At 37.2% G+C, this 25,674-nt stretch overlaps 1 protein-coding gene across 6 annotated transcripts in view; it reads right to left on the reverse strand.

The window, feature by feature from the left end:
* Window positions 1–25,674, reverse strand: part of DYM (dymeclin) — a 417,244-nt gene that overhangs the window by 269,698 nt on the left and 121,872 nt on the right. For all 6 annotated transcript variants that reach the window (XM_054460676.2, XM_063653666.1, XM_054460679.2 and 3 more), the window contains exons 7-8: window positions 15,217–15,342; window positions 13,326–13,468 (exon numbers count right to left, since the gene is read on the reverse strand). In XM_054460676.2, coding sequence (XP_054316651.1) covers window positions 13,326–13,468; window positions 15,217–15,342 — 269 coding nt within the window. The remainder of the gene's footprint in view (window positions 1–13,325; window positions 13,469–15,216; window positions 15,343–25,674) is intronic.

Raw genomic sequence — 25,674 nt, forward strand, 5'->3', positions numbered from 1 at the left:
GTAGTGAGCCGAGGTGGTGCCACTGCACTCCAGCCTGGCGACACAGCGAGACTCTGTCCCCCCCACAAAAAGAGAGAGAGAGAGAGAGAGAGAAATTATCTTTAAAAATAAGGGTCCCACAATTTTTTATTTAAGAAATTATCTTTAAAAATAAGTGACAACCCCACAATTTTTTAGTTACTCAAATAGTATCTCTCTTGATCAACATGTATATAAAATAGGTAACATTATTTCTTTTTTCTTTTTTTTTTTTTTTTTTTTTTTTGAGACAGAGTCTCACTCTGTCGCCCAGGCTGGAGTGCAGTGGCGCGATCTCGGCTCACTGTAACCTCCGCCCTCCAAGTTCAAGCGATTCTCCTGCCTCAGCCTCCCGAGTAGCTGGGATTACAGGCTACTGCCACCACGCCCAACTAATTTTTTTTTTGTATTTGTAGTAGAGACGGGGTTTCACCATCTTGGCCAGGCTGGTCTTGAACTCCTGATCTTCTGATCCACCCACCTCAGCCTCCCAAAGTGCTAGGATTACAGGCGTGAGCCACACAACTGGCCATAAATAGGTAACATTATTTCTACTTTTAGAAACATTGTTGCAAAGCTTTACACTTCGAAACAGTTAGTATTGAAGACATCTGCTCTCTTAAAGTTAATATCTGCTAGTCTACACTTTCTAAAATAAGCAAACTAGATCTAAAGTACAGCATGAGGACTAGAGTTAATAGTCATGAAAAATGTTAATAGGCCTGAAAAATGATACTGATAGCTAGCAAGGCTTCCAATTTGATGAAGTTATGGTGAAGCGTGCTACTGGGGTTAATGTGCACTTATTATCCTTTTTAATAATCTAAAAAAGGCGGAAATTACATTAATTTTGCAGGTAATTTTGCAAGCTGAAAGGCTAAAGGACCATGAAACAAGAAAGATAAAAACATTTAAGGTTGTTTGGAAAACTAAAGAAATTGACATAGATGAGAGGGAGAAAAAAAGATGAAGTAGGTGAATGGTAAATAAGTATTTGTTTTCAGCTCGCATTTTGTTCTGGACACTTATCACATGTTATTTAAATGTGACAAAAGCCCACAGACAAAGATACTCTAGGTTCCATTTTTAAATGAGGAAACTGGGGCTCAGCAAAGTTAAATAACTGCTCAAGGTGACTCAACTTGTAAAAGGCAGGGCCTGGTTTCCAGCTGAGACCTTTCTGATGCCAAAAGCCATATCCTTTTCCAATCCACCACCCTGCTGGTGAAGAGGGACAGCTGCTTCTCTCCCTCTCTTCCTTTTGTCAAGTATGGGACCCCTGTGTCCTGCAGAAGTGAGATGAAGGCTGCTAAGCACCACGATGAATGGCACCCTGCTCTCTCTCCACCACTTGTCCAATTGTGTTTGATGGACCTTTAAGGACCATGGTATCACAAAGATTATGAACAAGTACAAGAGGGGAAAAATGCAGAGCCATGTGCCATAATCCTATAAAGCATCATCATTCCGTTTTTAAAGACAGGGAAAAGCTTGGAGAAATTACATAACTTTCCCAAGTATAGAGCTTATTAGCATGCAGTCAGGTCTGATCAGACCCCACATTCTTCATATACTGTCTTACCTAGCACTTCTGGAAGGACTAAAGATTAAGATATACATTTTTAATAGACAAACTGAAATTTACAACAGTAATTCATCCTCACAGTGATTCTATTTTCCTCCAACACTTATTATGAAAATAGTCAAACATATAGAAAAGTCAAAAAAAACTCTATAATGAATACCCATAAACTCAGCTCCAAGATTTTACATTAACATTTTGCTGTATTTGTGATAATATCTCTATCCATCTATCAATCCCTCTATTCATCCATAAATGTAACTTATTTTATTAACGTATGTCAAAGTTAAGTTGCAGAAACACAGTGATTCTATTTATTTATTATTATTATTTTTTAATCAAGACAGAGTCTCGCTCTGTCGCCCAGGCTGGAGTGCAATGTCACAATCTTGGCTCACTGCAACTTCCATCTCCCAGGTTCAAGTAATCCTCTCATCTCAGCCTACAGAATAGCCGGGATTACAGGTGCAACACCAAGTCCAGCTAATTTTAGTATTTTTAGTAGAGACAGGGTTTCACCATGTTGGACAGGCTGGTCTCGAACTCCTGACCTCAGGTGATCCGCCTGCCTGGGCCTCCTAAAGTGCTGGGATTACAGGTGTGAGCCACCATGTCTGGCCTGATTCTATTTTAAAAGGGAAAGTTTTGAATAACTCTTACCATTAGTCTTTGAAAAAAATATTTATGTAATTATAAATATTAAGAATTATCCATGTAAAAGGTGGTCTCAAAACTACACAAGCTATAGTTTGAGGATTTTTCCTACCATACACAAATTCTGTCAGTGAGTAACCTTGAATAAATTTAATCTTTAAATTTACTCCAAACATCCATTCTGAAATAAACATAAATTAAAACAGCTGCTTAATAAAAGTTTACACTCACTTGACTGGGATATAATTTAACAGTTTCAAAGCAAATCAGTTTTAACCACTGCATTTTTCAAAGAATAAGATTTATAGTCTCAAAAAATAGAATTCCATAATTTCAATTTTAATACTCTTACCTTTAAATATTTTTAAATTCTACAATTTACAATTCAGTCTCAAAAACAGATTAAATCATTAGCACCAAATAAATGGCACTTGTAGCAAGCCTCAGAAACTTATCCCAGGATTTCATCTGCAATTGATTGCTTTATTCTATATTCCTCCTTGTAAATACAAACTAATGCATTCTTCAACTATTTGTAGCATGAAAAAGGCCATCAGTCTTCCCTTCAAATCTGTTAATAAGAAAATGAGAGTAGAAGGTGGGCTTAATGATTCCCAAAGCCAATTCTGGGAACTGGTTTAAAAGTGGTTGTCAGCAAATTACAAGAAAAAAAGATAACAAAGCTGTATTTTGACATTAGATTATTTCCAATGAATATCATTTTTAAAATACCTTTTAAGAAGTCTAAAATCTGAAACCATACTTTTGTCAAAGAGCAATTAAAAATAAAATAATTTTTATTACTACTCTACAACTAAATATAGTTCTTTTGCATCATAAACACTATTCTAAATCATCAATGTATCCCTGCAAGGAACCACTGCACAGAAACAGTAAACAGAAATTAACTATATTTTATAAGTCACAAAATGAGTTCAATCCTGAAAAGGGGGGAAAAAAAGTCATTCTTTCTGTGAGCACATAAAATCTCTCAAATTATTCCAAATAGAGATGAAATGAGAATATAATTATTGTTTATTAAGCAGTTTCTTTTTGAAAGTTAAAAGTGTTTTAATTAGAAATCTGTTATTTTCACAACTATGCCTGTTTCTGATTGCCACATACTTTTTCTCTTACTGTAGTTTTTCTCTCTCAATGAGTCACCCTAGAAAAAGCCAAAACTGAAAAGAAAAATAACAATCAAGTAAAATATATTATAATTACTGCATACCATACCCATCACAATGAATTCAACAGCTTTCTCAAAAACAGAAATTAGGAATATGAGTTTTAATCTTCAAGTTCTACTGTATGAATTTCTCTATCATAGCATTTGCCTAAAGAAATAAACACTCCTTTGGCCTTATAATTTGGCTTGGACACACACCATTGCAAGCAAAGGAAAAAAAAATTTTTTGGATGCCTCATTCAAATGGAAAAACCATATATCAGAAGTTATTGTGTAAAACCTCAGAACTTGTGGTGGAAAATGAAGTTTGGCAGAACACACTTAATTAGATTTGACTCTTCAAAATATGAAATAATTATAATGACATTACAGCTTTGTCTTATAACTTAAAACACAGAAGAAATTTCAAAGTCAACACTTCCTTGCTTCACCCCTTTTTTAGACATTAGAGAAAAATATATTAAAAGAAAAGGCCAAAGTGGTAAGGACAGAATCAAATGAAAAAAACAAACAAACAAACAAAAAACAAATAAATGTTACAATTTATTTCACCTCATGGTATCAAATTTTCAACATATTTCTTTCATCATCTACCTGAATCTCTATTATATATTTATTGTATACATTATTATATGTATGTTATATTACAATATATACAGTGTATATACCAAACATCTGATAATTTTCATAATTTATTTACATTAAAAATCTGAATAAACTTGGAAATCACAAGGCCTTTACTTTTCAGTATTTTTAAAACAAAAGTTGTATTTTAAATATTACCATGTAATAATATCTGATACTAATAGTGACCATTTATTGTATACTTCCAAGGTACCTGTCTTTTTCCTATACATTTGCTCATTTGATCTCAGCAGCCCCACAAAGGAAGGTATTATTCTCATTTTATTGTGAGGAATTTAAGTCATTGAAAGGTTAATAGCTCAAGAACACGCAGTTAATAAATAGCAGGTCTGGCATTTAATTCCAGGTCTACCTAACACAAACATCTAGAGTCCAGTACATCCCTCTTCTGTAATACCAAATTATTGTAACCCACAGCTAGATCCTCCAAAGGACAATGTAAGTGGTGGCCCTCAAAATTAGAAAAGACGATAACCTGTTTCAATCACAGAATTGTTTTCTGAGGGGCCCCTTAAACATTTTGGCCTGTTTTGTTTTGTTTTTTGTTTTTTAAAAAACAAAAACAAAACATAACAAACAAACAAATTAGCAGGGTTAGAATGGGTAGTGAGTGATCCACTTTGGCCACAGTCCTCACCAACACCACTAAGCAGAGCTGTGGTTTAAGATAATGGCTAGAGCTGAAAGGTACCTTAGATGCCAACATGCAGAAGAGACCAGTAGCCTTCCAAATTGAGAATTTCAGTGAGGAGCATTCCAGCACGAGCTACTTAATACCTGGTATGGACTGAATTTTTGTGTCACCCTCAAAATTCCTATCTTGAAGCCACAGGTCTCAATGTGAAGGCATTAGAAGGTGGAGCCTTTGGAAGGTGATTAGGCTTAGATGAGATCGTGAGAGTGGAGCCCCCATGATGGGCTTAGTGCCCTCATAAGAAAAGACCAGAGCTTCCTTTCTCTGCCCTGTGAGGACACAGCAAGAAGGTGGACATCTGCAAGTCAGGAATAGGGTTCTACACCAAGAAGTGAATCTCCTGGCACCTGGATCTCTGACTTCCCAGCCTCCAGAAATACATTTCTGTTGTGAGAAACACATTTCTGTTGTTATTGTGAGAAATACATTTCTGTTGTTCAAGACACCCAGCCTACGGTATTTTGTTATAGCAGCCCAAGCTAAGACAATACTTTACCATCTAACATCCTGTCCCATAACATAACAAATTATGGAAGTAGGGGTCTTCAGTCATTTGCTTTATAAAACATCTTTAACGGATGGGCATGATGGCTGATGCCTGTAATTCCAGTGCCGAGGCGGGCAGATCACTTGAGGTCAGGAGTTCAAGACCAGCCTGGCCAACATGGTGAAATCCTGTCTCTAGTAAAAATACAAAAAATTAGGAGTGGTGGCAGGTGCCTGTAATCCCAGCTACTCAGGCGGCTGAAACACGAGAATCGCTTAAGCCTGGGAGGCGGAGGTTGCAGTGAGCTTACATCATGCCACTGCACTCCAGTCTGAGTGACAGAGCTAGATAGGCTCTGTTTCAAAAAAAAAAAAAAAAAATCTTTAACACGGCAGGGTGATGTGCTTGTAGATTAAAGAAAGAATTAACTATTAACTGCCTTACTGACTATACTTAAGGCTACCCATAATACTGATATCACTGATTAGTTTGAAACATTTGAAATATTTATTGTAATTCCAGTTGAGTCCGCATCAAATATTTTCTTTATGAAAATCTTTAATTGGCAAATTTTATAAACAAACTGTCAAAAAAGCAAATATAATAACCTTTTAGATAAATTAGTCAATAAGAAATGGTACCATAGTGATTGTTGTCAAGGCAAGTTCACTTAGGAAGCAAGGAGAAATCTCTTGTGGGCAATTTCTGTTTAACAATCAAATTTTCCTTTTTTAACTGTTATTGGCCAAATTTTGCACCACATAAAATGAAAAGCCAGTTGGAGAAAACATGGCTGGCATATTCACTTTTGTCAGTTTTTCAAAAATATTTTTAACATAAATTTCAAATTTGAGCAGACCAAAAAGATTCAAAGTTCTTAAATTTTTAAATTGTCTTATATAAATTTGTCCAGGATTTTCTGATCATTAGCTGTTGTTCTAATTAAATTTATTTTCTTTCTTTCTATTTTAACTAATAAGCACCAGCACAGCTTCAGGGCAGAAAACAAAAACAGTTATTTACATGAGAATAGATGTATAATTTTCTATTTTGTATATAATATCTCATTTATTCTTCACAATAACTCTGTTCAAATGGTCTCATATTTATCAGCATTACACACCAGGTAATGAGATTTTAAATGCTGGAGAACTTGGTAAGGTCATGCTGAGCTATGACTCTATCCCAAATCTTCTGATTCTGATTATCAGGCTCTAGAATCCACCCTTAGCCACCAGGATGTCCAGGAGTGGGAGATGAGAAAAGGCACCTGAGAGGTCCCAGGATAATAATAATACAGGGTGAGATATTGGGGGGATTTGAACCCCTAAGAGGCTCCCAGGCACCTCGCACCACCAGGTGTACTACTAGCTCCAGTTTTGCAAAGATTCCTGTGGTAAGTCCTAAAACACAGGGGAAACTATAGGAATCCTTATTCCTTATTAACTCTAAAGTCTGTTGCCTGGAAAACCCAGGCTACTGACCTCACAGCAAAAATCCTTACCAGGCTTCCAGCAAATGAAATCTATTCTATAAAAAACAGTCAAAAAATCCCTAGTTACATTCACTTTTGTTGTTATTTTACATGTGACATCTACAGAAACACTCTGCTCTCCACACAAGAATTAAAATGTGCTACTCCTCTCTCAATATGGTACCAAGGACACAATCCTGAAGAAAAGCAAAAAGCCCCAAAATATAGGTTTAATGATGATCTGGAGCTGAAAATAAGAGCAAATCTTGGCTGTAATTATGGGCCACACACCTAACAAAATTGAATCTCACTGAGCTACACAGAGAGCCGTACGTTTATATATAAAGTTTGAAAGAGGAAGATAGGACATAAAAACTACAGATCTGGAAAAGGCTTAGATGATAAAATAGGCAAAAAATTTATTAATAACTGAATATTAGCACCAAAAGAGTTAGTGTGCATTTAGATTAATTTTTTTAAACGCAGAGTCCAGAATCAGGGAAGTTAGAGTTCCAATTTATTTATTCCATGTTAGAGTACTGCACTCATTGTCAGATTTATCCTGGAAACTGGACCTCATCAGCAACAGAGCACACTAAAAACAGAAACCAAGGTAATACATGAGGAGGGGTCTGTTAAATCCATTATAAGCTGCCTCAAAACAATACATTTCCTCAGTAGTTAGTAGTACTGGCTCAACCACATGCCATGAAAGGCCCACAGTAGAAGAGATTCAGGAACTGGAAAGGAGGATGCATTCATCAGTGCTGCTGAAATGACTCGGATACATCAGTATCACCTAGAATAATTACTGAAGGTGTGAATTATCAGGTCCCACCTCATGTCTAATGAATCAGAAATTCCAAGTTCTAACTACAATGCATATTTATTTTTTTTAAGTATGCCAGGTGGTTCTGGAATTCTATGATTCAGTAAAAAGTTCATTTAAAAATACCACATTAATTAAAACTGCAACACCCTCTTCTAATTAGTAAAGTAATATATCAATTGATTCTTTTTCCATTTTGTCAGCATATTAGAATAGTTAAACTAAACAGAAAGGAAACAATTTTTTCTTGTACTGGAAAATTATGAATACAGGTTTGCTTGCACCTAGTATAGATATAACACAAGATAAATATATTAATATATAATTCATTCTAACCACTTCCAGTGACTGAAATAAACTACACTTGACACATTTGAAAAGCTTAAAAAAAAAAAACCTAAAATCTATAAGTTAATTTCTATTACACTAATTTTAAAAACTTACTAGTGGCAATTAAAAGGTATTAGTAATTCTTCCAGTTATTTATTACATTCTGATTGAATGCCAATCAAGCACTCACTGAGTACTGCAGTGCCAATAATAAACAGAAGGAAGAGAGGTGGATCCTGCCTCATGGGGCTTTTAGTCTAAGATAGATAAATTGATAGCAGAGTGGTTACAAGAATACCTAATTGTAAAAATTCAACTTAAGTGAAATACAAACAACGCTATATTCAATAAAGGAGACCTTAAAATACAGAGGAAAATATCCATTTTCTTATTTTTATTGATGTAGAAGCAAATGGCTTTTAAGGACAGTTGGATGCTAAACTTACTGAAGCTGGTAAGTACACTGTGGTAGCATAAGCGATATCCTCTTTCAGGAAATACACATTAAAGTATTTAGGAGTAAAGGGATATTATGACGCATGTAACTTATCCTCAAATGGTTTAAAAAAACCGTGTGTGTGTGTGTACGTGTGTATGTGTGGGGGGGGAGAGAAAGAGAAAGGGGGAGAGAGAGAGAAGAAAGTACAGAATGAGACAGAGGAGGAGAAAAAACAACACAACAAATGGGATAAAATGTTAACAATAAATCAATCTGGATAAAGTTACATATAGTTTTTTGTGATGTTTTTATTTTGAGGACTTTTCTATATGTGTGAACTTATTTCAAAATAAATTTTTTTTTTAAGTAGGAGAATGCAGACAAATGGGAAAAAAGATTGTTGGTCATTTTTTAACAGGGGTTGTGGGTAGATGGGAGTTCATTCTACCATTGTCTCTACTCTGTGTATCTTTAGGGTTTTGTTTGGTTTTTGTTTTTTTGTTTTTGAGACAGAGTCTCTGTCACTCAGGCTGGAGTGCAGTGGCGTGATCGCAGCTCACTGCAGCCTTGACCTTCCAGGCTCAAGTGAACTTCCCACTTCAGACTCCTAAGTAGCTGGGTCTACAGGCACACACCACCACGTCCAGCTAATTTTTGTGTTTTTTATAGAGGTGGTGTCTCACTATGCTGCCCAGGCTGTTCTCAAACTCCTGAGCTCAAGCGATCCACCCACCTCAGCCTCTCAAAGCACTGGGATTACAGGCATGAGCCACCGCACCTGGCATCTACTCTATACATCCTTGAAATTTTCTGTAATAAAATGTTAGAAAAGAAAAATAAAGAATAAATGAAATCAGGTATGTAAAGTAGCTACCACAGTGCCTGGCAAACAGAAGGCATTCAGCAAATGACAGACATCATTATTACAACTGAGTTCACATCTATCTTGAGTATTAGCTTTTGGCATTTAATCGCACACCAGTATTCACTACAGTCCACAGATGTTGGGTGGCGCTCTGCCGGATACTGCAGGGGACACCCACACAAGTCAAGGAGCTTATGCCCTTAGGACTTGGGTGATCACAATAACAAAAGGCAAAAACAGCAAAGGCTCAGGGGTCTGATGAACTGAGCTTAAGTTAACGAGCCAACGTCATCTCTTTCCTATGTAATCTTAGACGAAATAACATATTAACCAGGAAAATCTCTTCATCCATCATTAAAAAATTAAAACCATCTATTTCAGTTAGATGAGCCTATTATGAGAATAAATTAGATGCTCAAAAAGTGGCACTGTAAACTCATATTATATAAATATTAGTTCTCATTTTATTGTATGTGGAGCCAACACAGGGAGAATGATGCATGTACATAAGTTACTACAAAGCAGAGTGGTATAGTGGTAAAGCATTATAGGAAAAGATCGCATCTAGCCAGGAGAGCAAAGGAAGTCTTCATGGAGAAGGTGGAACTCAAGACGGTCCTTAATGGATGAATGGGCAGAAAATAAAGAGCCAGAGAGAGAAGTAAGGAGGACTCCAAGCTACTGTTCTATCCTAGTGAAGGCATGAAAAAAGAGAGCATCTGCACAGCAAAAGAAACTACCATCAGAGTGAACAGACAACCTACAGAATGGGAGAAAATTTTTGCAATCTACCCATCTGAAAAAGGGCTAATATCCACAATCTACAAAGAACTTAAACAAATTTACAAGAAAAAAAATCAAACAACCCCATCAAAAAGTGGGCAAAGGATATGAACAGACACTTCTCAAAAGACATTTATGCAGCCAACAGACACATGAAAAAATGCTTATCATCACTGGTCATCAGAGAAATGCAAATCAAAACCACAATGAGATACCATCTCACACCAGTTAGAGTGGCAATCGTTGAAAAGTCAGGAAACACCACGTGCTGGAGATAATGTGGAGAAATAGGAACACTTTTACACTGTTGGTGGGACTGTAAACTGGTTCAACCATTGTGGAAGACAGTATGGCGATTCCTCAAGGATCTAGAACTAGAAACAACATTTGACCCAGCCATCCCATTACTGGGTATATACCCAAAGGATTATAAATCATGCTACTATAAAGACACATGCACACGTATGTTTATTGCGGCAACTATTCACAATAGCAAAGACTTGGAACTAACCCAAATGTCCATCAGTGATAGACTGGATTAAGAAAATGTGGCACATATACACCATGGAATACTATGCAGCCATAAAAAAGGATGAGTTCATGTCCTTTGTAGAAACATGGATGAAGCTGGAAACCATCATTCTGAGCAAACTATTGCATGGATAGAAAACCAAACACCGCATGTTCTCACTGATAGGTGGGAACTGAACAATGAGAACACTTGGACACAGGGCGGGGAACATTACACACTGGGGCCTGTTGTGGGGTGGGGGGAGGGGGGAGGGATGACATTAGGAGAAATACCTAATGTAAATGATGAGTTAACAGGTGCAGCAAACCAACATGGCACATATATACATATGTAACAAACCTGCATGTTGTGCACATGTACCCTAGAAAAAGTATAATTTAAAAAAAGAAGAAGAAAGCAAAAGGAGAGTATCAGGGTGCAACAAAGTAACAGACTCTTTCACAGAGTCTCAGAAACAAACAAAAGGATAACCAAAAACACATCTGTAAAAGTAAATGAGAAGAAACTGCAGAAGGCCTTGCCTGACTCATAGGAGGGTCCAAGCAAGTGGTTCACTACTCATCCAGCCGCAGTTCCAGTACAAGGATTCTCCTCCTGCCCTGTCAGTGACAACAAATTTCACTCCGGAACTGTAAGGTTTTTTACAACAAGGCACTCTGTTTCAAAGGAAATAATGTAAGCAACACATACAATGCACACACTGCTATGAAAAGAAATGCTTGCTATATCCAGGAAAACTTCAATCCCAACAAAAATGAATATAATCCAAATGAGTTTATAATTTACATTTGGCTTTGGAATATAATTTTTTTCAGTGAGGAACTTCCAAATCATATTTTCTCAAGCCAATAGTAAAGTAAGAGAATTCTTTAACTACCAACCAAAAGATCATCAGAAGTGATCACACAACTTAAGTCAAATCCTGGCAACTTGATTGACTTTCCTGGAATGTGGATTAACTTAAAATTACATGACTGTGATCATTTTTACATTTAATTTTGCCCACAGAACATAGCTGTGCTTTTTAGGAGAATGTCCTTTTGTTGTTTTTTTAATAAGCCTTTGAGTCACACATATCATGAAATAATGAATCCATAATTACTCCATCTTGATTTATACTTTTACATGAATAGTTTTATAAAGATTTAGGAAGAAAGCTGTGTAAAATGTCTTGTGACTATATAGCACACTAAAAACCATACATCTATTTTAATGCACTTAACTGAATATTAAATTTTAAAATGGTGAGAAAAAAAGACCGTAGAAAGTTATGTAGTAATAATCTCAGAAATCACCATCTCAACCCACCTTCTAATTAGATAGACAGGGAAACAGAGGAAAAATAAGGGGCTTCCTTCCTGCTATCTAGTTAGGAAAAGATCTAAAGTTAAATTCATGTTTTTTGGCACCTGGAACACCAATGACACCACATAAAATACTGAGTTCCCTTTGATATGACACATAACTGAAAGAAAACCCAAAAACCGTACACAAATCTATGTTTACTTTTTTAAAAAAACTGCCCAAGTATTGTCATTGTTTTGAAGAAAGCACTTACAGGCTTATACTATCTCTGCCACCCCAAAAAAACCTCTAACCATATTGGAATATTGAGAAATATTCAGCTTTTAAATACTTAACACCAGTTTAATGATTTTTTAAAAAGAAAACAGTAATAGATCAATTAAGCCTTCCCATGGGACACAAAAAGCCCCTGAAATAATGAGGAAACTGGATAGGTGTAACTCAAAGAACCTATGCAGGTGTGGCACTCTTGGCAGGCTGCTCAGCACCAAAGGCAGAAGTGATCACAAGTGTGACTCAATTCATAATATTAAAAGAAATCAAAGGAAGGCAAATCTAAGAAAGTCTGGTTCACTGATTTCTGTCAATTAACAGACCAAGTCTACTGCTTTTTGAAGAGGTCTCTGAATCCAAAGAAGCTCCCAACACTAGTAAGTTATCGCAGTGCTACCTTTTCATATCAAACTGATGTCCAGCTGGAGTGTAGAGCACGCCACAGCCATAATGCAGCTGTGGAAATGTGTTCCACTTGACTCTGTCCTGCGTGATTAGGGAGAGGACATGCTGCAGGTTTAGGAGGAGTAAGGAGCTCCCAGGCAGACCTCACAAGTACCAAAGTGTCGCTCTAGGAAGTTTCATTTATATAGCTTCACATGACCCAGGCCCTCCACCAGAACTACTCTCTTACTTCTAGTGTCTGTAGTCCGAATACTGTGAAGTGAAGCAGAAATGAGGACTTACTGTAAGGTAGGGAAGAGCTTTCTTAAGAAATTTGCACCCAATCAAACAAAACTCAAGTTTGTGCCATTTCACAGCTTATTACAAAATTCTGCAAAATATTCAGTTGTCACTGAATAAAGCACTTAGTGTAATAGGAAAACTGCACCTAATTAGTCACATGAAATTCTAACCAAAAAATACCCTAAAATAACCTAAAATAGATTTCCTCTTATAATACAAGTAGTGTTATAAGTTTTCAAATGCTTAATTTTATTTTTACTATACAGCTATAATTCACGCAATACGCATATTTATGTGTAAACATTCTTCCTGAAAAACGATGTTTTGTAGGTAATCTATTCATTATTTGCATACATTTTACATAAATCACTGCACAAAACAGAAAGATTAATATTTTAATTACTTTGTTTTCAAATTTAACCAGCTGCACAAATTCAATGTAACTATTAATGGCAGCAGCCAAGCAAACAGAATTTCTTATGCCTAAATAGATAAAATTTATGTGCACCAAAGAATTGAAAAAATCTGATAAAACTTACTTGCTACTCCTGATGCAAGTCCATAAAGCAGTCCTCCCCCATCCGACTGCTGAGGGAAAACATGGGCTCCTGGAGGAGGTGGCTTTTCTTGTCTGATAAAGTTATATAATAAGGTCTTCACAAGTTTGCTGGTGTATGGAAGACTACACAAAAAGGAAAAAAAAAATCAAACTCATTTATGGGAGTCTTCTAATTCTGAATAACAATACAGAAATAATTCTGCCATTAACACTATCTGTTAATATAAAAGGGCTATTGGCACAACTCATAGAAATTGAGCACTGCACACAACAGTGAAGACCATGGGCTTTGAGAGCAATTATGAGGCTTAATCCTCGCTTTTCCTCTTATCACATCATAAGATATTGATCAAATTACTTAAATACTTTTTTTCTGCAGTGGTGAGAGACAAGGTCTGGTAGAGACAAGGTCTCACTATGTTGCCCAGGCTGGTCCTCAAACTCCTAAACTCAAGCGATCCTCCCGCCTCGGCCTCCCAAAGTGCTGAGATTACAGGCGTGAGCCACCATGCCCAGCCCACTTGAACTCTTGAACTTCAGTTACTTTATCTATATTCTGTATAACACTGTGAGCTATTATAAATTTAGTGCATAACACATTATCTGGCAATTGAAGGCAAAGTAGTAATAAAGAATCAGTAGAAAAAAGCAAGAATTTAAAAATAATAGGACTACACTTTTTAAGTACAAAATTATTCAATTATTCAATTGGTATTAAACTAACTCCTGCAATCTAGAGTAAACTTTTTAACAGATTCTTTAATGTACTATTGAGCTTTTTAAATATGGTTTCCAAGATGAACCACAAAAATAAGTAAAGAACATATTACGGTTTAAATATTTGGCACCATAATGATACTATAAAAACCTTACTTAGAAAATAAGAACACTAACACCCTCTATGTCTATTTTTAAAAAGCAACTTGAATACTCTGGCACTTTAAGGAATGAAGTTCACAATCTTGTTTCAGCAAAGATGCACACAGTCCCACGATGCCAGCACTACTTCAAACTACAGTCATTCTGAGTGTCATTCTGAGTGTCTCTGTCAGAGAGGGTTCCAATGCAAACCTCTGACTCCAAAGCCCAGGTCCTTTCCCTCAGTGATTTTCAAATATGTTCAAAGAACATACATGCCACAGGAATAATCAGGGTAGCAAAAAGAATAAGAAGACAAAGCTCCCCACTACCTGAGAACTTTCCTCAAAGGTACTTTATTTGGATTTGTTTTACATTTTTAAAGTTTTGTGAAGATTATGTTAATACAAGGTCAGGTATGTGCATGTGTGTTGGTCATTTGCATCCACACCCTCTAGGAGATCGTAAGCTTCTGCTCAAGAGCATAGCCCCACAGTCTAACATGCCTGGCACATGGTTAGCACACAGCAAATATTTGCAGGCTCAAAGAAGTAGGAACAGTCAGCGAAGAGGCTGTTGGAGAAGTCCAAAGAGAGTGAGGGGGCATAGATCACAGTTGTTTCAAAGGGACTGCTGAGAAGAGGAAGACACAAAAATAATCTGAATAACAAATATGACTTGACTGTTTAAACATAGAGAGAATGAAGGAGACGGAAGAAAAAGATGATTTCAAAGTTTCAATTCTACAAAGCAACACTGGAGAAGGTAATGAAGCTAGGGGACAGGAAGAACAGGGAGGATGGTTAGATGGCACAGGAAAGCAGAATGCGGTTCCCTATGCACTGGGTTTAAAGAGACAATAGAACAACTAGAGGAAACACCTGGTTGGAGATACTCAGGTAAGAGAACAACTAGAGGAAACACCTGGTTGGAGATACTCAGGTAAGAGGACAAAACTAGAAATACAGATTTATACAATGAAAAAACTAGACATACTTAAAGTACAAACATACCATGGACCTCGCATCAAATACTTGTGGCTGATGCTCTGTCGCAAAACTTCTTTGTGGAAGAGTTGGCAGGAAAGGAAAACAACCATTGTTGATATAGCTTCTACTGATATTTCATATGTAATATCTCTGAAATGGAAGAAAAACAGAGTAACAATCACTTTGGAAGATTAAGACACTATTCTTTTCTAAATGAACTGTACATTTAAAAACTCAAATCTAAATATTCAGTATTTTCAGGTTACTGAAAAATATTAATATGTTTAATACAAAAATTAAGTCAAGCAAAAATATTAAACTCCTTCCCTGTCGTTAGCTGGTGTATTTGGGTTAGTTATGCCTTTATTTCCCTATTTTCCAGTTCCCATCTCCTATTAAATGACAAGTCTATTTGTGTATAATGGAAATAGTTACCAGCAGTGTTCTGTTTTGAAGATCCACTCTAGACCTCTATGTTCATTTCTGTTTAGTGATAATATAGAGACAAATACTCAGATTGTAAAGCTGAAGAGAAGGTACAGTGTAGGGAAGAAAACAATGCCTTTTCATGTTGATGATCACTTTACAATCAGAACAATAATACATGTTGATGATCACTTTACAATCAGAACAATAATACACCCTAGATCTTGTGTCTCTAGTGCCTACCTTTCTCAAGGTCAACTTTGCATGTTCAGCAAAATACTAACAGTAAACAAGTTATTCCTGTTTTATTAAGCATATTTTGATTATGAAGATCATAAACCCCTTTGGGAAACAAATCTTAGATCAAATAAAAACAGTCAGATGAACAGAAAGCACACAGAGGAATAAAGGCATCCAGAAATTTCCAGTTACTGCAAAAGTTTAAACAGGATTATAATGGGGAACATATTAAGACCAAGGAAGTAGAAACCTCAACAACACAGCAAAAAGAGCAATAGCACCAAAAGAATACTAAAATATTTTTATAAAAATGAAATAATTATGAAAAACAAAGAAAAATACTTAACATCTACTTAAATGAAAGCTCATTAAACAAATTAATGATGACTTGTTTCTAGAACTGGAAAAATTTAAATTCTACCAGATATCTTAAGGAGTTATTACTGATACAAATATGTTTAAAAGGCCAGGCTCGGTGGCTCACGCCTGTAATCCCAGCAGTTTGGGAGGCCAAAGCGGGTGGATCACCTGAGGTCAGGAGTTTGAGACCACCCTGGCCAACATGGTAAAACCTCATCTCTACTAAAAATACAAAAAATTAGCCAGGCATGGTGGTGGGCACCTGTAATGCCAGCTATTCGGGAGGCTGAGGCAGGAGAATGGCTTGAACTTGGGAGGCAGAAGTTGCAGTGAGCCTAGATAGTGCCATTGCACTCCAGCCTTGGCGATAACCGCGAAACTCCGTCTCAAAAACAAAAAATAAAGAAAGAAAAAGAAATATATTTAAACATGACATATGAAAAAAAGAAAAACACAAGAGACCCGCGCAATTAGCTTTAGTACATGTTGAATAAAGCTCAGCTCTACTCAAAAATCTGACTTTTAAAGTACTGTAGAACAATCTCTTTCCTGAAATTTCCATAATCACTGTTGTAAAAATTAACCTGTAAAAAGCAATTCTTGGGCATGGTGGTGCATGCCTGTAATCCCAGCTATTCAGGAAGCTGAGGCACTAGAATCACTTGAACCCAGAAGGTGGAGGTTGCAGTGAGCTGAGATTACACCACTGCACTCCAGCCTGGGCAACAGAGTGAGACTCTGTCTCAAAAAATAAAAATAAAAAATTTAAAAAATAAAATAAAGCAATTCTTGTATTTGTTCTTCTTTCATGAATTGAATGAAAGACAAACTTGATGTTTCACGTCATGTTATGATTTACTAATGATGATTTGATTTGGGTGCTCAGAACCCCCAAAAATTTTGTATCACAATAATCATTCATTCATAACATAGCCCACGCCTGTCTGGAATCCATACCAATAGTCACCCGCCTAGGCTTTTCACTTGGGTCAGAGTTTAAAGCCAAATCCTGACGTAACAAATACTAGGCTGTGAGTTAGAGCCTATTTAGATAGGCAGATGGATGACTACGTCCAATACATTTGCAAACGTTTTCTGTCTTTTTTTTTTTTTTTCTTCTTTTTGGAGATAGGGTCTGTGTCTGTCACCTAGGCTGACACCTAGTGGCACGATCTTGGCTCACTGCAACCTCCACCTCCTGGGCTCAAGGGATCCTCCTGCCTTAGCCTCTCAAGTAGCTGGGACTACAGGCAGACGCCACCATGCCCAGCTATTTCTGTCTTTTTTATAGAGAGGGGGTTTTATTATGTTGCCCAGGCTGATCTGGAACTCCTGTGCTCAAGTGTTCTGCCTGCCTGGGGCTCCCAAACTGCTGGGATTACAGGCATGAGCCATCGTGCCAGACTGCAAATGTATTTTGTCATTGCATCAATAATAAAGAATCAGCTGTGGTGGTTTACAATTTAACATCTTACTGTATGCCTCAGATCGAGAAACAAATTGTTTTACTAAATTGTTTTAGTTTTGCTTAAACTAAAATCTATGACTACTAATAATTACTAGGTCTAATAACATTAAGGAAAGAATACGTATTTAGAAAAAAGTGTTGTTGTCCTTCAAAATTAATTGGGCCAAACACAATCAGAAGTGAGAGAACAAAAAAGTGTTAACCTTGGATCATCCTCTCTTACCATGGAATTCTATAAATGTAGAAGAATGAAGAGTAGGGGGTTTGATGCTGGGAGGTAAGGAAAGCTTCCAGCACATAAGAATACTGAAACAACATGACATTAAGAGTCACTCCAAGCTAAAAACCTATTTCCCCAAATTCCTAAACAGAACCATGTGTGTCTTCCATAGGACCAGAGAAACAAATTATATCAAATTTCTTATCACACAGTATTTTTGCTCATATGTTGTTCGACAAATATTGATTAAAAATTTATTCTTACTATGTCTAGACAGGCATTATGCTACATATTGGGGACATATCCATCAACAAATAGACAAGGCTCCTGCCTTTATGAAGCTTACAATTTAGTGGAAAAAAGAAAAATCAAATAATAATCACTCCAAAAAGGACTATAAAGGAAAAGAACAAGTAATAACAGGAGAGGATTACAGGACACTCTGATATTAACTATGGGATCAAAAGAAAGCGTCTCTTAAAAAGTGGCATTTAAAACCTGAAGTATGAGTGGCAATTACTTACAAATCTTTCTTACTAGAATATATGAGACTCTAGCTAGAGAACCTTTCATTTTTGCTGTTGTTTATATTCTCAACTCTAGTACATAATAGGTACTCAATGGATACATAAATGGGAAGATGGAGGGATCTTTACTGTTTTCATTTTGACTGGAAACTTATTGAATACCTTCCTTAATAGATCCATCAGCATAGCGTACAAGGCATATATAACTTAGAATAGCAAAGAGGAAGAAGAATGCTGAGGTCAGGTAATAAGTATTCATAAGCACAAATGGAATACTCATTGCAACAAAAATGTAAAGGGAATTTCATGAAAGAAGGATCCAGAATGTTGTTGACTGGCTTACAGCTGTCCTCTGTTGATTTTGCCTGACCAACACCCACCTCCTGTTCTTCTGGCAAAAGCAGTCCTTTTGTCCTCCTGAGAACCTCCCTCCCCTCCATACATGTGGATTGGATGGGGCATGACTCTGCCTCCTGGTGATCCAAGTTTGGCCAATAAAAATGGTCCTTGTCAAAATCCTTCCCAGCACTTCTGGAACTATCAGAAAAGAGGCACTCTCTCCTTCTGAGATTGTGAGTGCTAAGAACCATGTATGGATAGAGCTGCTACTGGTTTTCTCTGTCGATGGATCCTGCCTGAGAACGTAGCCAATCACAGCAGTGACGAGAGATTGAGGACATCACAGCAGTGACAAGAGATTGAGGGGGAAGGAGCAAAAAGGAGAGAAGAAAGAGAGGAGTCCTAGTGAAGAGTCAGCAGAATAATCAAACATAGAAAAAGAAATTGCTATGAAATCCGGCAAATCCCATGAAAGAATATGAACTATCTGTATTAGGAACACAGAGATAACAGCAACCAATTCTGCCTGGGGCAGAAGGGAAATGCTTCACAAAGATGATGATATTTGAGCAGAGGAAGAACAAGAAGAAGGGGAAGGGCATTAAAGTGAAGAAACCATACAAAGGCAGTCACAAAAAGGTCTGGTAGTTTTGAAGGAAAACAAGAAATTCAATATTGATCAAACAGATTAAAGAAGGTGGGGTAAAGGGGTGGGAGCAAAGGAACTGGAACTGGGAGTTGAGAAATTAATAAAATGGAAAAAGTATGTATATATTGGAGAAGTGAGATTAAAACAGTTATTAAAAAATCAAGAAACTATTCAAATAAATTTAAAAATCCAACTAGGCCAGATACAAGATCAACTTTGAAAGATAAATAAATAGCATTTCTCCTTAGCAGCACTAACCAACAATAGTAGATTATCAAAAACAAAACAGCATTTTGCAAGACTGCCAGAATAACTAAAATGTTTGGAATAAAATGTTTTGGTCCTTCATAGGACATCTATGAAGAAAAACATTTAAAAAGGACACAGTGGATGATCTGAACAGGATGACAATACTATGAAGATAATAATTCTACCCAGATTAATACAGAAAGTCAACGAATCACAACCAAAATTCTCACCGGACTTTTTTGAGGAACTGCATAAACTGACTCACTTTTATGAAATAATAAACAAATAGCCAAGTCAACCTTGACAATAAAGAATGAAGAGGGGCACTTTCCCTACTGGATATCAAGCCACTCTATACAGCTGTAGTAAGAAAAACAGCATGGTATTTGTACAAAAAATAAACAAACCAAAGGACCCCAATTGATAATTCAAAGACAGACCTGTGTATATATGGAAATAATATACAATAAAGATTACTCCACAAATCAATGAAGAAAAACACATTGTGCAGAAGATGGTAATGGGAAACACCTCTTTTATTTCATAATGACAGATCCCTACACTTTACAACATACTCAAGACCTACTACAGAAGACTTAATGACTTAGATGTGAATAAAACTAAAGTTGATAGAAGGAAGTGTACAGTAAGTTTGTAACATAAGCACAAGAAAGGGCTTATTAAATAAAAGCCTAAGAACACAAACCACAAAGGCAAAAATTACACATTAAATTACATCAGAATTAAAGATTACTGCTCAGCAAATGAATCCCTGGACAAAGTTAACAGGCAGATAATAGACTGAAAGAAGAACACGAAACTAATATCAAGACTATTACAAATAACTCCTGCAAACAACCAACAAAAAGGCAGGAACTCTGCTAGGAAAAAAAAATCAAGATATAAACAGGCAATCTGAAACAAGGTGATATGCCCCTATGCCCTAGAGAATGTAATGTGTTGCCAGGCATGTGGTGATATAAAAACCCTCATGCTCTGCTGATAGGAATACTGACCAGCACAGCCGGTTTTAGAGAACCTATGTCCATTCACACAGACACACAGACACACACGTGTGCATGCGCACGTGCCAAAGAAAAATCCACAGAGATATGTCTGAGAAATATAGTAGACATCCTCTAAAATGACCCCAGTCATGCCTGCTTCCTGCTATTCATGCGCTTGTGTAATCCCCTCCCCTCACAGAATACAACAAAAATGAGACTTACGTCACTTTTGAGAGATCAGCTTACAAAATAACTACGATGTGTGTTGAGTAGCCCCTCTTGCTCTTCCATTTGCCGGCCAGTTGCCTTGCTGTAGGCTAACATACTGAGAGGTCTACACGGCAAAGAACTAAGGGAGGCCTCCAATCAACAGCCAGTGAGGAACTGAGGTCCTCAGTCCAACCCTTGAGGAGCTGAATCTTGCCAATAGCCAGATGAGAGACCTAGGAAGCAAGGCGTCCCCCAGCTGAGGCTTCAAGTGAGACCAGAGCCCCAGCTTGACTACAACCTCATGTGACACCTTGAGTCAGAGGCTTAAAGCTACGGTATATACTCAGATCTCTGACCCTAAAAAACTATGTAATAATATTTGTTGTTCTAAACAGCTGTTTTGGGTAATTTTTATGCAGCAATAGACGAACAACATGAAACATCCATTATTTGTGGACATGCAAAGTTGGAGGCAATCCGGGTATAACCGAGGAATTAAATAAGTAAAAAGAGACGGAGCCACCCATGGAGCAGGTTTTTGGTTTTTTTTGTTTTGTTTTGTTTTGAGAGAGAGTCTCGCTCTGTCGCCCAGGCTGGAGTGCAGTGGTGCCATCTCGGCTCACTGCAAGCGCCGCCTCCCGGATTCATGCCGTTCTCCTGCCTCAGCCTCTCCAGTAGCTGGGACTACAGACTCCTGCCACCACGCCCGGCTAATTTTTTTGTATTTTTAGTAGAGACGGGGTTTCACTGTGTTAGCCAGGATGGTCTCAATCTCCTGATCTCGTGATCTGCCCGCCTCGGCCTCCCAAAGTGCTGGGATTACAGGCGTGAGCCACCGCACCCGGCCCGCATGGAGCAGTTTGAAAAGCCACAGACTAGATGTTCACTTTGCATCACAAGTAACTGTTAAAAACAGTTTTGAGAGGAAAAAAGTAAAAAAAAAGAATGAGTTCTACAACACAATTCTATATACATACGTTAAAAATACATGTACACATACGAATAACATTTTGTACTTGAACATACATATGTAGATGTAAACATATTAAACACATTAGAATGGCTATCTATGTGAAAGAAAAGGAAACAGGGAATGGAGATAAAAGAGAATAAATGAATGGATGAATATTAAATGGAGGAAAGGACAGGCCTTACAGGAGCTGATGATGATAGTGCTAAAGAATGTGACAAATAGACAAATTCAACCCTATGTCTGATGAGTCTAAAACCAGGGCTTGTGGGATGAAAGGACACATAAGAGGATGGGGAACATACTGATGTGAGAAAATGTTTAAACTAATCCTGGAAACAAAAGATGTGTGCAATAAATCATTTGGGGGGACATAATGAGGACATCCACTAAAACAGTGACAACATGAATGAAAAAGCAATCAGATTTGAATAACATTTAACAAAATAAAACTACTACCACTCAGTGACAGATCAGAGACACTTAAAACGGGCAAGAAAAACAGATTAATCAAGAAAGACTAAGCTTTCTAAATGTAGCACCCAGAGATGGTGATGCCATTAACTAAATCAAGAACACAGGAAATGGAAAATTGCCATATATATAGTCAACACTCATTATTCACAGATTCTGTATTTGTAAAATCACCCATTCACTACAATTTATTTGTAACCCCCAAATCAGTATTGCAGCACTTCTGCTAACTGAACTAATCTACATTAATTTTCTAACTTGCACCACAGAAATCCTAGACCAAATTTCATGACATGAAATAGAAAGTAAAAAATTCCAAATGAATTCACAGATAAATTATACTATGACAAAGATGATAAAGGCTGGATGTGGTGGCTCACGCCTGTAATCCCAGCACTTTGGGAGGCCAAGGCGGGTGGATCACGAGGTCAGGAGATCGAGACCATCCTGGCTAAGACGGTGAAACCCCGTGAAACTACTAAAAATACAAAAAATTAGCCCGGCATGGTGGCGGGCGCCTGTAGTCCCAGCTACTCAGGAAGCTGAGGCAGGGCAATCGCTTGAACCTGGGAGATGGAGGTTGCAGTGAGCCGAGATCGCACCACTGCACTCCAGCCTGGGCTACAGAGTGAGACTTCATCTCAAAAAAAAAAAAAAAAAAAAAAAGATGATAAAATGATAAACTAAAAAGCAAGGTCTGCATTCCACACAAGGGTGGATGTGGATGGGGTATTCATGAAAGAAGAGTGGCCATGAGTTGATAGTTATTGAACCTGAGCAACAAGCACATGGAGTTTCATTATTCTCTCTATATTTATATGCTTGAAATTTTCCATAAATTCAAAAATATAAATTTAAAAATTGACTATTTATAAGTGACTGTAGACCATGAGTTTGGGGAAGTCAGGAGCCTCTCTTATTCCTAGCTCCTCCCACAGTTCCCAGAAAATAGTAGGTATTTAACAAATATTAGAATGAATGAACCATTGAAAATTCTGTACTTAAATCTAATTTGCTAAAGATGTGTGCTTTGAGAAGCTGAATATGTTCTATCAGCACTGTATTAGTTTTATATTGCTGCCATTAACAAATCATCATAAATGTAGCAGCTTTAAACAACACAATTTGTTATCATACAGTCCTGGGAGTCAGAAGTCCAGTACAGGTCTCATGAGCCTAAAATCCAGGTGTCAGCAAGCTGCATTCCATTCTAGAGGCTCTAAAGAAAAGAATTCATTTCCTGTTCATTTGGGTTTTTGGCAGGACTCATTTCCTCGTGGTTGTAGGACCCAGGTCCCTGTTTTCTTGCTGGGTGTAAACTGAGGGCACTTCTTGGCTTCTAGGGGTCACCACATCCCTTGGCCCATGGATCTCTTGTTCCATCTTCAAAGGAAGCAAGGGCTTTGAGTGACTTCTTATATCACATCTCTCTGACCCACTCTGCTTTGCTCATTTAAGGACTCATGTGATTAGACGGGGCTCAACAGGATAATGAATGAGTCTCTCCATTAAAAGGTCTTTAACTTTAAACACATCTACAACATCACTTTTGACATATAAGTTATGTTACTCACAGGTTCCAGGGATTAGAGCATGTACATCTTTGGGGTTTGGAATGGCATTAGTCTGCCTACCACTAGTACTCAGTAAGAATCAGATTATGTGCTAATTTCAGTAAGAACCAAAAATCTGCCTACCAGCCAGCATAAAAATATTACTCATTGTTATACTATCTGCCAGATTAGGTGGGGAGGTGAGGATAATAAAAATACAGTCATGGGTCCCATAACAATATGTCAGTCAACAATGGACAACATATATGATAATGCTTCCATATTATAATGGCATATTTTAATGTACCCTTTCTATGTTTAGATATGTGTAGATACATACTTACATTGTGTTACAACTGCCTACAGTATTTAGTGCAGTAACATGCTATACAGCTTTGTAGCCTAGGAGCAACAGGTTATATACTATTCAGGGTAGGTGTGTAGCAGGCTATAACATCTAGGTTTATGTAAGTACACTCTATGATGTTTGCACAATGATGAAATCGCCCAACAATGTATTTCTCACAATATCCCCATCGTTAAGCAATGCATAACTGTATACACAATGAAGCACAGCTTCAAATGGTAGCAAAAGTATAAATATTAAAAATAGCAAGAACAGAATGATTTTGTGGGGAGAAGGTGGGCAAAGATGTCAAGAACCTAATTTCCAATTTTTGTTGTCTGAGGGTAGTTCTTATAACCACAAAGCATGGGAAAATTTAAATACACAGGGCAAAAATATTCAGACAAGGATAATGACCATCCCACAGCTGCCCACCCCACTAAGAATAAAATTCAGAGTCCTTAACTCAGCCTCTAAGACCCTCTATGACTTCTGCATCCATACTAACTTATCTTCTACCACATACCCTCCCCATCCTTGCTCATTCTGCTCAGCTCTACTGGCCTGCTTAGTGTCCTGGGATATACCAAGCATGTGCCCGCCTCAAGGCCTTGAAGCTGCTGCTGTTCCCTCTGTTAGAATGCTCTCCCATCAAACAGCAACAGGACTCTGTCTTTGACTTTATTATAAGGTCCACTTCAAAAGAAGCCCTCCCTTATGATCTTGGCTAAAATACCACCACATTACTATTTCTTTCATTGCCCTTATCACATCCTAATATTACATATTAATGTATTTATTGTCTGTCCTATCCCACTTGCAACTAGAATTATATCTTATTCAGTATTGTATCCCTAGCACCTAAAACAAGGACTGACAACCAGTGAATACTCACATATTTTTGATTAGTCTCTTCAACTATGCTCACAGGCACAGTGAGAAATTAATACTATTTTACCAAAACCAAGAAAAATATATCCATTCATGTACAAATTTTAAATGACGAAAAATATCTGAAACTCCCAGCTTCTAAACACTTTTTTATGATTTAGCACTCTGCAGAAAAATTTATGCCTGGGCATGCTGGCTCATGCCTGTAATCCCAGCACTTTAGGAGACCGAGGCAGGAGGATCACTTGAGGCCAGGAGTTCAGGACAGGCTTGGGCAACATACAAGACCCCACCTCTACACCACATTAAAAAAAAAAAAAAATCACTAGACTCCTGGAGCCACAGTAACAGAACTAGTAACAACAAAAAAAATTTACTCAACATTCATTTGAAGCAAGACTTACTCAAAGCAGCCCATACCTTCATTTAATCCATTTTCTGTAATAAATGGTATTGAAGATGACTGATGTTTTTCAAAAGTCAGTTTAAAAATAAGGAACCCAAATTTGAGTTCTACATATCTGGGGAAAAAATGATGTAAACAGAAAAACCC

Source organism: Pongo pygmaeus, chromosome 17 (assembly GCF_028885625.2).
Source record: "Pongo pygmaeus isolate AG05252 chromosome 17, NHGRI_mPonPyg2-v2.0_pri, whole genome shotgun sequence".
Classification (NCBI taxonomy): domain Eukaryota; kingdom Metazoa; phylum Chordata; class Mammalia; order Primates; family Hominidae; genus Pongo; species Pongo pygmaeus.